The sequence below is a fragment of the Pseudomyrmex gracilis genome, unplaced genomic scaffold, assembly GCF_002006095.1.
Source record: "Pseudomyrmex gracilis isolate BER0280 unplaced genomic scaffold, ASM200609v1 scaffold_21, whole genome shotgun sequence".
Lineage (NCBI taxonomy): Eukaryota > Metazoa > Arthropoda > Insecta > Hymenoptera > Formicidae > Pseudomyrmex > Pseudomyrmex gracilis.
The window spans coordinates 966,283-983,717 of NW_018020605.1; the positions used below are offsets into that span (position 1 = coordinate 966,283).

At 37.5% G+C, this 17,435-nt stretch overlaps 1 protein-coding gene across 4 annotated transcripts in view; it reads right to left on the minus strand.

Annotated features, from left to right (window-relative positions):
• Positions 1–7,122: 7,122 nt before the first annotated feature.
• Positions 7,123–17,435, minus strand: part of LOC109851841 (alpha-mannosidase 2) — a 115,717-nt gene continuing 105,404 nt past the window's right edge. For all 4 annotated transcript variants that reach the window (XM_020422320.1, XM_020422321.1, XM_020422325.1 and 1 more), the window contains 2 exons: positions 10,468–10,936; positions 7,123–10,158 (listed from right to left, as the gene is read on the minus strand). In XM_020422320.1, coding sequence (XP_020277909.1) covers positions 8,010–10,158; positions 10,468–10,936 — 2,618 coding nt within the window. In that variant the 3' untranslated portion in view covers positions 7,123–8,009. The remainder of the gene's footprint in view (positions 10,159–10,467; positions 10,937–17,435) is intronic.

Sequence of the window (17,435 nt, forward strand, 5' to 3'; positions counted from 1 at the left end):
GATTAAGCGTGCAACGCGCTGCGCGAAACTAATTAGAATTAAATTTCAAACAAAATTTTACGGAGAAATGTTCGAGAAAAATATCAAACATAAATTTTCCATATCGTCAAACCTATGTATGTACGTATAAACAAGTTTCCGAAATTTTATATCCTTATACATGTATACATCCTTATATGTGTATATATATATATTATTATTATTATATATATTATTATATATATATATATATGTGTATAACATATACACACATATAAACCAAACACAGAGTAATGAATGAAAAAGGAATTTCTATTGAACGCTATCGATTTCATTAACGTGCCTCAGGCGCGAAATAATGCTCGCTTCTTGAGCGGAATACTTGAACGAGCGCCAACGGCGAACTTTTTCAATATAACTTTCTCGCTCGTGTTTAGGAAGAGAGACTTCGTCGCTTCGTAGTTAGCAAATCGGCCGACTCATCGTTTTAAGTTCGCGCCTATGCTGCGGAAGAAAAAAAATTTGTGATTTACAAACTTCGTATCCTCTCCTCCCGAACAAATTGTTCTCCGTCGCACCGCGATATATCTCGACTATACCTCGAGTTTTCACGGACGCGCACAAAAGCGAGCGCGCCCAGTCTACCTCTCTCTCTCTCTCTCTCTCTCTTGTCGACGTTTTCCTAATTGATGAAATCCGAGTCGCGCACAACAGCGAAGAGAGACGGATTTTCTCATCTAGTGTCGCGCGCGCGAGTCGGATAGGAAGAAAAGCGATATCCTTCCGCGCGCGCTCACGGAAGACGGTGCACTTGTACGAGAAAAGTTTCTTTCGAGATGCACGTTTATTAAAACTATATCCTTTTTTCGCTCTTCCCACTCTCGCATTGTCGTGTACACACAACAACCGGCTGATATTAATAACATCTTGGCTTTGACGTCGAATCAAAGACTCATTTTTGCAGCGCGTGCATACAAGCGTCTCATATATATATGTGTGTGTGTGTGTGCACACCGGGGCATACGTTAATTAACTTCCGCATTCTCGCGCGATATGTTCAAAGAACTCCAACCGTACCTTTCGCATAAAAAAACACATTGGTAAATAAACAAAAAAAAATCAAAAAGTAAATATTTGCAAATGCACTCGGAAGAAAGAAATTTGAGAGAAAAAAATTTTCTCTTCAAACGCTTTATATTTATATTTTTTTACGTTTTCGTGTTTTTTTTTTTTTAATTTAAGTTTTGTGAATTTGAAAATTTTTTTTTACACGACAGAGAAGCGCAACATTATCTACACATGCAACATACGGCGCTTTCTAGAATCACGCATACATATATGTGTACACTTAAACAATTATATGTGATACTTACGGTCTTTTGTGTCAAATTATCTTTGTACACAGGTAACATAGAGAGCGCGAAACGATGTTTGCTGATCGCTTAAATCGTCCGTAATACCGCTAATTATTAATGATATTACAGCGGAGACGCGCGCGCGCGACGTCAGCGAATAATCTCACCCCCGGTTGTCTCGACGGGCGACGCTCGGAATAATTTGCTGCAAGACGCCGTGCAATAAGAAGCAGTCACGTCTTATAATCCACGTGACTGCTTATATTTCCATATAAATTAATGAAATGCCATACAAACGGCGACTAACGAAATCCCCGTCTTTTACGACGCTTGCGCGCGCGACTTTGTGCTCGCGATATCAGCATCCTTCTTGCGATATGGAAAGGACTATGCATTTTTTTTTTTTTCGTTTATTCTTTCAGACGACGCGACGTTTATAAATGTCGTTTATGGATGCGTTAAAGCGCCATCGCTTCTCTCTTTCTTCGTAATTTCTAACGAGATCCTCGATTAACTGCCGTGCGTTTCGCGAGCAATTGTCCTCGCGCTAATTACTTGCTGTAAATGCATCGGCGGCGTGTGAAAAGAGACAATGTATATCTATGTTGTTATTCGTGTACGTTATAAATAAATGTGCATTGTTCTATTACTATAGTTAATGTTATATTGTCAAAAACATTCAAACAATAGGATAACGAATTTAGGTAATTAATTACACTTATTTGTGTGAAACACTTTTTCTCTTTTTATCGCAAAATTATATCTTTGCGAAAAGTTCCGATCGACTCGCGCTTGATTTGTGTAACGGCAGATTTTAAGATTTATATAAATATTCATCACCCCCAACAATTATATATATACGTACATATATATATAGAAGCGACGGACGCTCGCGTTTCGTCGAGCTCTTCTTGCCACCGTCAATCTCGGCAAGGAAAATCGCTGGCGTTTTCTTTTGAATATCTTTGAATAAATTCTGCGATCTTTTCCGATTCACGCGATAGAATGCAATACCAGCTGCGGTAAGCGTGTAATTTTGTGAGAAGAAAATGCAAATTATTCATTAAGTTTCAGAGAATCTCTGTCTCTCTCTCTCTCTCTCTAACTTTTGACGAAATAAAACTTTTTCAAAAGAAAGTGCTTAAAAGCACTGTCTTCGTCTGGAAACATTAATTCGAAAACTATAATTTTTCCAAGAAAAATTTTACAATTATGAAAATAACAATTATTATATTTTAACATAATAATATAATGTTCTCTGATTCTTCTGTGGATCTTTAAAAAACAACACAATTTGACGTAAAAGTTAGCAGGTTTCTACAGTTACTTGTGAAATTGCGAGAATGAGTAAAGTCTTTTAGATTAATATACAAAAAAAAAAAAAACAAGAAATTATCAAGACTTATATGTATCTCGCGGCAGAGACGAATATTTCTAAGAGAGAAGGAAAAAGGAAACAGACTTTTTAATCGCGTGCTTCCAATTGGAGGAGAGAGCAAGGAGGAAGGGGAAGAGGAACAGTGAAAAGGCCGCGATCTTATGGAGGTAGTAAACGGAGCACCATTACGAGTGTCAGGTTCACGAACAAGCTGACGAAGTGTCCCGGCGGGCGGGCGAATGGAAACTCCGTCGTCGTCACTGAAAAAGGAAATTGGATCGATTGTAATTAAAACTTGTATAACGAAGGCACGGAGTTCATTTCAGTTGTCGGAACACGGCCGGAAATCCCATTTTTCCGCCTACACCGGCCGCCTATGTACGTCGAACCGATCATGTGAAAAGACAAACGTGTGTTTTGTAAATTAGCACAGCTTTTAATTTTACTCGCGATTTTACTCGAAATCCTGATCTGTACAAATACATATATATATATATATATACTCTTCAGTTATCGTTCACTTCGTTTTCTCCGTAAAATCATTTAAATCTTTTTTCGGAATTGAAATGTAATCTGAATCAAGTACAAATAATGCAAATTATGCGTGAAGCGACAGTCCCAAAATTCTAAGCTGAGTTTTGGGACTAAGTTGTTATTTGACATATATCTACACACGTAAAACTTGTAAAAACAATCCTAAATATTATACCGTGTACATTGCGACTTGAGCAAATTTGTAAATTACGTATAAATCTTTTGTATCGCACAATGTTTGACGATAATACAATTTTGATAAGAAGATTCAAGATTTTTTCACGGTGGCAATATATATATATATACAAAAGACGTTAGACTTGAGAACGGACTTAAGTACCGTCGAGGGTGGAATATGTAAATTAGTTCGCAATAAAGGCCTTCTTCGCAATTTTCCTGATTCTACGTTTGCAGTCCTTATCTTATATTACAGATTCAATTACACGGTCAGTAAGCGATATTGGTATAAGTAGATACTTATATAATCAGGAGGAATACGGCGCGCGCGCTGTTGTCATTAGTGACATAGATAACTAATTATATCCATTAACGTTTAGAGAGAGGAAGTTTGAATGTTCTCCCCTTCGATTTCGATTTGATTATATCTCGTATTCTGTTTAGTATAAATATTTTTGTTAAAAATTTCTGAAATACTACACACATGCAACAAAGAACAAAAATGAAACAAAAATAAACATTTAGATAGAAAATAAATGTTTGTAATATATACAAAGTTTTCCGGATTGAAACTCATTTTTTGTGCTGTCACATCTGAAAAAGATAAGAATTTTGTGAAGGGTAAAGTGTTTAATCAACTTCTTCTAATTATTTCTGTCTATTTCTAATCCCAAAGATATGTAAAAAATCTGTGTGTGTGTGCGTATTTCAGATTGTGAGAAACACAACACGATTGATCAAAATTGTACGTCAAAGTTACTAGTTTTATTCAATAAATATAATATTACATCGTAACATAAGGAATATCGTATTGTATCGTAATCATCGTCGTGTTCACACGCAAACGGCGCCCGAGCGATTCCGAACGTAATCTCTCTGCACGAATCGCACGAGCGATGGCGCACAAACATAGAATATGTATAACTTTAAATTCTTTGATATAGAACTTTTTTCTTTCTCTAACGACAGCAAAAACATATAATATATTACAATATATCGTTACAGAGACAGTCATTGTGATTTTTCGAGCGGCGACAGCTCGTCGCTCAACTCAGTTTCGGGCATTTCGTATCGACGTTCGCAACAATGTCGATACGCAAGCATTCTATAGGTACATACACCACTTGCTCGAACATACTTTCATGATCCGTGAAAAATATTATTCGTGTAACTTGGGATTCATATGTATATATATATATATATATATTCTTGAAAACACTCACGGCGAGTTATCGCTTCTTATTTCTCAAAACTCTTTCTTTTGATTCACTCAAGCGAGCGATACCGCTGAATGTATCGAACAGCAGAATGGTGTGTAAGTATATTTTACGATAACGTGTGTCATAACACATACGATAAGATTGTATACTCAATAAGACATCTAATTAAATGTGCTCGAGGCTCGACTCAAAAAAACAGAATTCACAAAACGATAAATTTAGATTACGCATTCGATTGCGCAAACAAAACTGGTTATGCAATCTAATAAACATATATATGGAAACTTATATTTTGACAATTCTACTTCTTCAACTCGAAGGTTAAACGCGACAACAATTAAAGGCAATAACAGCTTATTTTGTTACGAAAGAGACAACCGATTACACTTTACTTGCTTACATCATTCGTTTTGTCTGTTATTTTTTTTTTATTTATTATTCTTTACAATCTATCAGTTTTGACGATTTCATCTCGACGATCCTCTATGTGCACGACATCGTCAAGCTTATGTAAAATGCTTATTCGCGGAACTTTTTTTATCGTTGCACATAAGTTTGATTGAAAAAATTTTAACGACCAATAAAGTGCTTAAATTACTCGATAATTATGTATGACGAGAGCGACAGATATCTCTGTCGCTTGTAATTTTTCAATTTTGCAACTCACGAAATTGTGACGTATATTACATCGAGATGAGCATTAAGAATTGTCGATATCCTTCATGAAATAGAGGATTTAATGAGATTAAAATTCTTTATACAAAACAACAAAATTTGATAATGATTGAGAAAACAATTATCCCTTCAATGAATTTTCAATAAATATATGTTTAACTGTGTATCAATAAATTGATGTGTATCAACATTTATATAGCGCCAAAGAGCAACGAAACCTGTTACATCTCTCAAGTTACACTTGTTGTTATTTACAAAATAATTGAAACACCGTTAAAAATAAAACTGCGATAATCTTATACATTTTCCGTGTTAATTTTTTGTCAATATCATTAAAATGTAAAATCACAGGAATATATACAATATATATCATATGTATTATAAATGTTCGACGTACATATATAGGATAAGTAAAACGTTGAGCAAATATAGGCAAAAAAGATTAGACAAATACTTAGTAGAGCGATAAATCTATATTAAATATTTAACTAAATATATAATGAAAAAATATAAGATTTTTCGTTTGCAAAAATAAATGTCGCCGTCTATATTTGCTGAACTTATCCTATATGCGTATTCTGAAAGAAAATTTTGCACAGAAAAAATTTTGCGTAATATATCAATCTTTTATGCCACTTAAACCGTTGACATAATAATTACATCGTCCGCACGTAAGAATTTAATTTTCGTTTTTACACAAAAGTAGCAATCACACATTTTATAATACTTATTTCTCAAGAAAACTAATTTTTTCCATCTTGTTCCTCTTTTTTACTGTAATAAAAAAAAAGGAACGTGACGATTTAGTCGCACGTAAGCTGCACAACGTTTTTATTAATTAATCTAATATGTACATACAGAGAAACGTACATGTCCCACAAAAAGGGACATTTCGAGATTCTCAATGGAAGCGGAAGATCACTGGAAACATCGCGCTACGATATTATGAACATACGTATATCCTCGCAATATTCCTCGTGCACAAGATTCGACATGTATCTGCCGTTGTCTCTCATAATCGTAAAACGTTATACACGGAACACTTCGGAAATATGGTACTTTGCTAATAATCTGAGGCTTTCTCGTACAAGTACGTAGTACAAGTACTTTAGAGGATAAAAAAAAAAAAAAAAAAAATAAATTTCGCAATTCCGGCAATTTATCAGTGATCAACAATTTCGCGTCAATTATAAATAATATGAGAGATGATCGTCTAAATACTCTTATATGCATTTATATGTATATATATACAATTTAATAAAAATTATCTCTTTGCACACCTTTTTAAGAATTTTTTCTTTTAGATTATCCTCGTAGTTAACTTCGTCATCTGATACGCAATGTTCATTACGCGCAGTCAACCATTATTATCTTCAACTCACACGTACGATATACACGGAGAACACTTTTGAATTATCCCTGTCTCACTCCGTCTGTAAGAAGACACTAATTGCCAACATTCGCAAGAGGAGAAAAGAGGAGAAGGAGGGTCGATAGCAAAATATTCGACATACGAAAATAGACGCATAAGAGATTTTCTTTACATCATTTTGCTATCACAAAGATTATCTACTATCCTGCAATAATTAGAGCACATTATAATTTGATATGTACAATATAATATATATATACACAACGTATGCATGTTTTTATATACGTATATATTATGTACAATATATAATATATATATATATATATAGAAGAATATACACATATGCATATAATATATATTACATTGCATACATATAATATATATTATATTATATAATGTACATTGTATCTACATATATTTGTGTACAGATATATATAAAAGAAAATCGCAACTGGATCTCAGTCTCTGTTCGTTTATACTACTATAATAAAATTTTAATCTTTTTTGTGTGTATATGTATATATATATATATAATATATTATATATAGGCCTAAACCTTTCTCTGGCCCCTTTTTCGTATCTTTATCACCATGCGTGCGGATTTTCTTTCTTTCTTCCGTGAAAAAAAAAAACTTACACTTGTGAAATGTATTCACAATTCTTTCAAGTGAATATACACATCTATATTAATTAGTTTTCTCACACTCCAAGAGTATGTGGAGTAAATTATTAATGTGTCTATGTATATGTTATATATATATATTTTTATATCTTCCTCTTCCCTTCCCTTTTCCTCTCCTCCCAGTTTTATTTAATAATAAAATGTATATTATACACTTAGGGGAGCAATATGTACAATTATAATGCACGCACACACGTGTTATACGTTTATCATTTATACTTAATGATTAATTATGTCATATATATATATATGTATATTAGTTCAAACATTTACAAATACACATTCATTCTACCTTTCATTCCATAAAATTTTCCCAATAAAAGACAATACAATCGACGCGAAATATTTGGATCGAGATTTGCCTATAAATTATCCTCGATGTGGAAAATATTTAGTTTTTTTTCTGTCGCATTCCATTGCACGATATTTTATTAATTCCTGCAAATTATTTATCTACGCTTTTGCTTTTATCCTTTGTTGCGCGGATAAAGTCACGCGTTATACGAAGAGTCAAAGAGGTAGTATTTAGTACGATTATATCGGCAGTGCTATTCAGAAGGCGTAATCGCGCACTTATGGAATTTCATCGTCCGATCAACACAAACGCGAGAGAATCTACAATTAACTTGGCTTAGGATCATTGCACGAAGTTCACGTTGTACGTCTCGACTTGCATCGGTTGCAGACCAATATCCTGAAGACCGTTCTTGAGACGACCGCCCGGTCTCGTGCCGGTCAGCGACGTCTTCGTGATGTTGACGTTATCAAGCTTATAGAACGCGGTACCTTGTGCAATTCTCTCGATAAGTGGACAGTGTTTTTGCTTCACGTCGATGCCTACGGAACAGCTGTAGCCTTGTCGGTGTAGCACCATAAGTGCGCTATTCACTGGAAAGTGCGGCAGCTTTTGATCATGATTGGTGCGCAGATTGAGCAGATGGAGGTCGCACGGAAAGCTCTGACTCAATAATCGCACTTCCGGCGTCATTGTGACTTCTTGTTCACTGCCATCCACCACGAAGATGTTTACCGGATAGTTGAGAGCGTTGCTCAAATGATTGGCAAACAGCGACGGTCTCGAGTATTTATCCTTCTCGCCGTTAATGTCCTCCAGCAGCAACCAGTGCTTGATTACTGTTCGTCGGTTGTCAAGTAAACCCTCGCCCATACCGCGCGAGTCGTCGTATAGAGTCCTGCGGTCCAACATTACCTCCAACCAACCTGGCTGGTAGCTGGCCGCGCCCTGGCCATGGTTCACCAGTAAGGTCAGCCTGTGACTCGTGTCCTCAATATAGGCCATGGTCGTGATGGGGAAGTAGTTGCCTTCGATTCCGATACGCTCGATCTTCGTACGCTTGATTATTTGATGTCCATTCAAATCGGTGTAGAATTCGGGCGTGTCGCCATTGGAGATGTCGGTCTGTAGACGCATAAACATCTCCGTCTCGCGGTTCTTGGGCGGTGTCTCGAAGTCCACAATATTGCGCAAATAGATGGCCTCGCTGAGACCACCCTCGTGATGGTAGATGGCCACGTGATGCGTCAACAGTTTGCCGTACTCGACGGTGAGCCGGGAGCTTAGGCTGCCGCTCACGATGTAGATCTTCTGATGCGGCGTGTATGCTTCCAAGACATCCTTGTCGGTGTCCCGGAGATTCGGATCCGGCATGAAGAGATAGGCACCGCTGTGAAATTGAGCCGAGGGGTACGCGGCAAACTGTATCGCGCACTGCATGATCTTGCCGGTGGATTTCTTCGTCACGCGTTTCAAGAAGCCCGTCTGTCCGTCGAACAGCAGCTTCATTCGCTGATTCTCTAGCTGCACGTCGCCCACTTGCATGGGCTTGATAGGAAAAACGTTATCCTTGCCGCAACGGCTGCAGTATACTGTTGAGATAGCCTCGACGGGTACCTTATCGACTTGCTGTAGATGATACGTGGCGATCGATAGAGGTTTTAGCTCTGCCACAAAGAGCAGCACGTACACATCGTGCGTGATACTCGTGGCGTTCATCACCGGCGCAATTTGATAAGCTATGGGATTTCTCTGAGGATCTAAGACTTTGATCTTGTGCGAAGTGATCTTGAGAGTGATCACCTCCTGTCTGGCTTGCGCAAGCGGATTGAAGAGAACGATCTTCTTGGTTTCGCGGCCGTTCGCGCTGATCGGTATCTTTTTCGGTAATTTCTCGTAACTGTCTCTGTCCGACTCGGCTAACACATAAACGGAATTCGATTTGCCGTTGTTAGTGACAGCTGCCAGCGATTGAATGGCAAAGCTTTGTAAACCTGTGGTATCGGAGATCGACTCAAACAGCTTCAGCGCATAATCCTTCATGACGAAGGATTTGGATGTGCCAGTGATCGCGTCATGATGCTGAAACAGACCGAGATTACGACGAGCCTTCACGAGCTTCTCGAAGTACGTCTCGTAAATTTTGATATCTTTGCCAGATTGCTTGGCAAGATTCAGCGCGATCGTGTAGAGAATTTCAGCGGATCTGAGATTCGCCTCGAGCTCGCGGTCCAAAATTTTCATGTACGGCCTGGTGGTGAAATAGCCGCTCCAGTAAGCCGGTCTGCCTTCGCTGAAGATGTCCGAGTACACAAAGAAATCACCCGTTAGCGACGGGAACTTGTCCACTCGTTTTTGTATCTCACGGAAATAATCCTTCGGCGTGCCGAACACCACCTCGGCGTTGTACTCGTCCCTGCGACTATTTATGTAGTCCATCAGGATCTTGTAGTTGGTGTACTGTTGGTCCCACTCGATCGCGTGATCGTATCTGAAATAAAACAATAGGAAGGGGGAACGCAATTTCGTTCCGTTAAATGCATATACCGATGTTGTATAAATGCAATATACAATAAAAAAGTATCATTTGTTATTTTTATTACACAAAAGTAATTATCTTTATAATATGAAAAAGTGTAATGTGTGTGTAATATAAAAACTGAAGCCATATAATGCATCCGAAAATATACATAATTGAACTTTCAACGCAACAAACTTGTGCAACAAACGGAAAAATGTAAACGCAAATAGGATTGAAGATATAAAGTCCTTTCTTTTTATGAGATAAAATTATGCAAACCTGAAATCGTCGCCAAGAGGCATCAATACGACGTTGTGAGTGAACAAGGAGCCGGTTCTCGCGTATTGCTCCAGCAGCAGCTCGGCCATCTGCTTGACGTTGTTGGGTGTGATCTCGACGGCGCGCACCGAGTACTCGGTGTATTCGCCGCGTATCTTGCGAAAATCGAAGTTCAGGCATACATGCGGATGCGGACCGCACGAATGTTTGATGTTGTAAATGTCGAACGGCTGATTGTGGGTGAGCATGTCGGCGGTGCCCGCGCGATCCCATGGCTGCCGCCAGACAAAGTCACCGTACTGTTTCTTGGCGAACCATTGTTTCCAGGCATAGTGTATTCGCTGGATCACTGTGCCGGACGCGCCCGACGCCTTGAGGAAATACGGTATGGTGCCGCCGTGGCCGAACGGATCGACGGACCAGCCCGACTCGGGGATCACGTCGAGATTCGTCTTCAGCCACTGGTGACCTGAAGTTCCCAAAAAAGTTCTTCTTATAACTAAATAGCTTTCAAACACGTGGCGGTTTTTTTTTTTTTACAGAAACGTCGTTTGACAGCAAGACATTTATAAATGTCATTTTTGACTTTAATTTTATCATTTGATTTACTACATCGTGACGCTACAGAGAAAGATACGGCGTATAACTCTCGCGGGAGTTTAGTTCACAGTTTATTTTCTCGTTTAATCTACTAAAACTAATCTACAACTTAATTATGGATCGCGTATCGCAAAAGCCGTCTGCCGGTACGCTTGCCGGCTTTTTTTTTATGGCGCGCATTAATTTGCATCCGCCGAAGCCTTTTAAAGTTCATTCAGCCAGCGTTCTGCGCTGCGCGATCAAATATTTATAATGCGAATTAATCAGCTGTTTTCATGCTCTGAATATTCCGATTCTTTTGTAATAAAATCAATAACAAATAAAAAAATATTGTCCGATATAATTTTAATTAAAAAAATGAAACATTCGTAAAATAACGCGCGCTTTTTGAAATTAAAATTTTGCTAAACTCTAGTTTTGTCAATACGATTTTTTTATTGTGTATATACATATATATATATATACACAGTTTCATGCAAAAATTCAGTTTTTGCAAAAATTGTTTTTACTGTGTATACAAGAGAAAAACTCGTGCGTTAATTTTACATAGAAATAATAATAAAAATGTAGTAACACGAGAAAATTTTTATTGTGTGAACACATAAAAATCGTGTGTTCAAAATCCGCATGATTTATATATATATATATACACAGTAAAACATCGTGTGCTCATATATGTTACAATTTTCTTGTGTTTTATTACTTCAATGTAAAATTATCACATAACTGATACGCTATTATTTCTGTAAATTTTCAGGTGTTACATTTATGTCAACTTCATAATTTAACACTTTGTGTATGTCATTTAGAAATGGAATATTATTTTGAGTGCTTTTAACACAATTATTTTAAACAATCAACATGTTGTAACAAGTGAAATATTCAATATAACATTTATATTATTTATTCGATAAACTTGGCCTGACAGAAGATGGCAGTAATATCTTTAGTCTGCCTGTATCACCAGCCCATATCACCAGTTTTCTTGTTTTCTTTTGTGCGAGAACGTATAAGATCTTGTAGACAGGATAAAAAGCAATATCTCTATTCTCGGTATTTTCTTCCAGTGCTTCTAAACTCTTGAAAGAACGCGATTTACTTGCCGATTGTATACTCGTAAAGAAAAGTAAAATTTTTAAAATTAACAATTTATTCTTTACTTTTTTTATACTTTATTTTGTAAAAATTGAGCCATTTTCAAAAAAACTTATGTTTAAAAGATCTTTTAACTTAATATATTTGTTTACTTTATTTATCACAATATTTATTACTAGTTTATAATATATAAAATAGTCTTTTTATAAAATGTGTTTTTATATAAAATTTATATTATGCAATTAACAGATATGCTTTTCCTTACTATGATATATATATATATATATATATATAGAAACGCTTTAAATTATTATGATACGTATGAAAACACGTTTTATTATTATAAAAATAATGAAATAGTACAACACGAGTGTTCTCAAGTTAAAACAAAGTAGTTAATATAACCAAAAGTCAGCGCGTATAAAGTTACGGTAAATGCGATTAAAGAGATACGTCATTAGCGGAGTAGGAAATATCTGGCTCGTCGAAAAAGTTAATGACGCTGCCGTCGCCGCCGCCGCCGCGGTTAGGAAGAGAGTCGTTGTTGTCGTCGATCATGCCCGGGAAAAGGATCAGACGACGCCGACGGGGAGAAACTTGCAGCGAACAAAACCGCGAAATTAATTCCATAAGAATACGAGAAGAGAGGGAGAGAGGGAGAGAGAGAGAGAAGAGAGAGAGAGAATGCGGGTTAAGCGCTCAACGTAAGCAACTAATAGAATTAGTTTGAAGTCAACAGTAGTTTAGGTGTATCGTTTTATGTGTAGTTGCGACAACAGAGCACATCGGATATCGTGCACGCTATCAACGTTATGCTATCGTCCGCGTCGTGGTTTTTAGCATAATCTCATGAATGATCGTTACGCGTGTTCGAGTCACTATGACGGAATTAATATTTGTCAGACACGCAAAGAATTTAGTCTGAAAAGTAAGCTCATTATATTTGTTGCTTACAAGGTTTTTATACACTTTTATACGCAAAAAATATAAATAATGTTAAGTAAATGTTTAAATTTTATTTATCGTATTTATTATTATAAAACTTTATTGAGTATTAGATGTGTATTTCTCGTGGATGTACGGCGGAACTTCGTAAAACAAATGTGGAAAAAATTTTCGCAAAGTTAGGCGTGGCTATTCAACAATTGTGCGAAAATATGAATTTATATTTTAAAAATTCGCGATTTATATAATACCGAGAGCGTACGGAAATTAATGTTCACCTTGTGACGTGAACATCTCGTGAATCCACCTAGAATCCAAATTCTCGGGGTCATTCGCAGCTCGCTCGCAACCCGGAAATTGCATCAATTATTTGAGAAAGCCGGAGCTCGGCCGCAAATTGCGCGTTCGTCGTACTAGCTCGCCGATGAAGCTCGTATTATTGTGGAAACCTGGAGATAGAATTTGAGAGAGAGAAAGAGGAAGAGAGAGAAAAGGAAAATGGGGGAAGAAGAGAAAGAGAGAGACACATGCAGACAGAATGTAGACAGACAAAAAGAGACACACGTTAGAGAAAAGAGAAAACGCATGGATAGAAGACAAGGTGAGAAAGAGAAACTAGAAGGATGTCCATGGAAGAGGTAAGGGGAACAAACCATTAAATTACACTCAGTACTTGACTGATTATAACTCGTTAGAGCTGCGCGACATGTATGCATTAATAGAATTATCACAGATTGCACTGCATATATGAACACGTGTTCGAGTGGAGGATCTGTAATTATATTTAATTAATTAATTACTATACTTTTAGCAACAATTACAACAGACACTCATCAGACAGAAAAGTCTATTTATAAATATAGAAGATAATAAAAGACATCATGTGCTACTTGTTGCTTTCATTTCGAATCCGAATCACCGAAGTGTTGTCGCTTGGTTTATACAATTCTTCACATACGTAAATAATTTCTTGGATAAAGAAAGAATTTGAATGATAGTTTTTGATACTGCAGATAAAACAGGAATTTATGTCACACAAGATAAATTTAACGTTTATATCCGCTTTCCCGAGTTTTGCCGCAACACGAGGAAACTAACAGATTCTCCCGTCAAGTGGTATTTACGGAGCCATCCCGTGTGCATTGGTGTCATGCACGGCGCTAATTGCAGCTAATTTCCAACGCCGGGTACGACATCGTCGAACGAAAACGAGATATTCCGCGACAGCTCGGTAATGGACTCGTCTCGATGCGCTTCCGGTTATTATCATTCCTCCGGCATGTTACAGGTGAGTCCGAGAGGGAATAGCGTTTATCTCGATCTCTGGCGATTCTCCGAACCGACGACGTCGCAACATAGCTCTGAGGCTATTGTTTCTGTTGTTGTCGAATATGCAAATTCCGAATGCGGCAAAACATTTTTTGCTACGCTGCACGTTCGACAAACAGACATCGCGAATAGATTTTACGGAGTATAGGTGATTGAAAAAAAGACGTTTAGTTGAGAAAGCGTTCAAAATTTTCTTCGTTCGCTTGACGCACATAGGAATTCTTTAATATGAATTTTCTCTAATGGTTTTGTGTGGAAAGATTAAATATTCAAAGCAGATAAATCGCCGCAGCGACAGTTTTTGTCGAGCGGATACGCACACAGCATTTCAAACATTAAAAAAATGATATATTTGTTGTAATTCTTTAATAAAACAATTCTGCATGTAAATTTTTAATTTCAAAGTATCGACACTGTTATTTTAGATAATGTTTTTCGATATGTGTATATTTAAATGAAGCGCATACGTATAAATTAAAATCGGGAAGCACGAGAAGGCACAACAACGACGGTACAATATTCGCATTTCGAAATGAGACAGACAAGCGGATAATTAATTTGTCGTGTTTATGATTCATGCGAGACGGATTTCCATCGCAAACACCTCGCCATTATGATACGATCGTTCTATTGTCCTTACGTCGAATCAGGTCGGACGAGGCCGTATATTAGTCGGCCATTCTGATCGAACAGGTGCGATCGGAATGAGATGCGGCGTTCACATTCGGGCTCGTAAATTATGCCGATCTGTTTGCCATGCGTGACATCTGCGATTTGTTGCGGGATGCAGTTGTGGCCGAATGCATAGGTAATTCTACGCGCGGAGATTTGTTCATAATAACTGGGAAGGGTGGGTGCAAGTTACAGACCGATAAAACCGAATCTAAATTTAGCGCTGCGCAGAATCTAATCAGATCGATTTTTGCTCGCGCATGAAATCCTAATGACGTAATAGGTAATTTGATACGCGTATAGCAATAACAAAGAACACTATTATGAATTGTAAAGCGTGTACGCGAATTTTTAAATACGTCGTATCTAATCTCGAGATATCTTTTATTATTTATTTTTATTCCGTAGAGTCGTTTTTCCATCCGAGCAATAAGTATGACACGAAGTTTCAAATATTAATTACTCGTTCTATCGATGAATGTATAACAGGCAGATCCAAAATCTTTTTAAATCTGTTGCATTGTAGTGCTTGTTTTTTTATAGACAAAATCTTTTTTTAATTACTTTGCCAATTATCTATTTCAAAAATTTGTCGTCTGTAAAATTCGTATTATGAAACTCTAAAGCTATGTCGATTTATTCGCCGGAACTCTTCTGTATGTTCCTTCTTGAATTATCTGGGACACGAGAGTGTTTCGAGCAGAGTTTGGAGCGATCGAATGCGTTGTTCAAACTCTCGCGAGATTGTCATCTCCTTCTCTTTTTCCCTCCTCTAGCTGAAATCCTTTAGCGCTCTTTTGCAGTGCAACTGCATCTCTCTCAAGAGAGGATCTCTCGATTCTCGAAATAAGACCTCGCTGGCCTTCTCAGTGGCAATTTTCGAGCGAATACTTATAGACGCAAAAAGTTCTCTGTCGCTCGTCATTCGTGTGTGTAAACACACGCTCTTCTACACGCTCTCACACGAGAGTGTGTAGAGCTCTGTCTTTGTCGATTTCGCTCAACGACTCGATCGGATTTAATCAAGCGAAATGAAAGGTGCAATCCGGCTGAACGAAGTATATTCTCGAAGCTACCTTATAAGCGTATCTGGTTCGAACTAAAATTCATACATGTGTATGTATGAGAAATATTATTATAAAACCAGCAATCTTCATTTTTCAAAATTTTTTAGTTATTATACGTATCTGAGTTATTATATACAAAATGTCCCATTTCAATCAATCTTCAGTCAGTTTTCTCCGGAATTATTGAGGACAAAAAAAATGTTTCAGATAAAAGTGGAACGGTTTCGAGAAAGATAAATTTTTGATCACGTTGTTTTTGTCCGAGAAATGTTGCTTGTGGGTTATCACAAACACACATTTGCGTTATGTTATCGTACACAGCTCCTGTTGGTGTCCCAACATAAAAGTAAAACCCAATAATGTATTTGTTCACAATATCACTCCAAACATTAAAAGACCATATATATATATAACGAATCCATTATATATATAATGAATTTTTCATATGTTTACACTTTTATGTAAACACACGTATATAAAAGTGTACGCGCATACGTCAAATACGCTATAAACGCATACATATTCGACTCTCGCAGTTTTAACTCTTTCAAACTTTAAACGACCATATTTACCGCTAAATACGAGATAGAATCGTAAGTGGGTACAACAGTACTTCACGCACAACACCCGCTCAACTTGCATTTCCGTGCAGTAGCATTTTGCATTCCCATCGCGGCGCAACTGCGATCGACACTCGAGGATCTAATTAGAGCTGACAGCCCAATGTTCGTTGACCTCTTTTCTGGGCGCTTTGCCTCGTTTCTCCCCTCATCGAAGGGACGGTAAGAGTAAAGAAGGTGTTGGAAAAAAAGTTGAACAAGCGGAAGGAAAAAAAAAAAAGAGAAGAGCGGAGGGATGCTATTGTCTTCGCACCATCGCAGGATCTCGTTAGCCTACTTTTCACTTCCTCCCTCCCGCGCTCACCACTTTACTCTTTCACACTCTTCCTCCTGTGATCCTCCAGGCGTGCGTCGTTTTCCTCTTTCCGCGTGTAACGCACGTCTCTCCGGTTTTTCCGCTTAGGTAATCACCCTCCGTCGACCGCCACCCTTCATTTTCCGCCTATTATCATCGCTCTTTTCTTTTAACTCGCGTCGTGTATACACAGTTTGTCCGGAAAGTTCCCGGACTACGTGAATTAAAAATCGAAAATGAAAGATATGGCTTATTAAACAAGTTTACACTTCAAGGTAGTCTCCATTTAAAGCTATGCACGTTTGAGATCGTTCATACAACCGCTGGAACGCTCTGGAGAAGTCT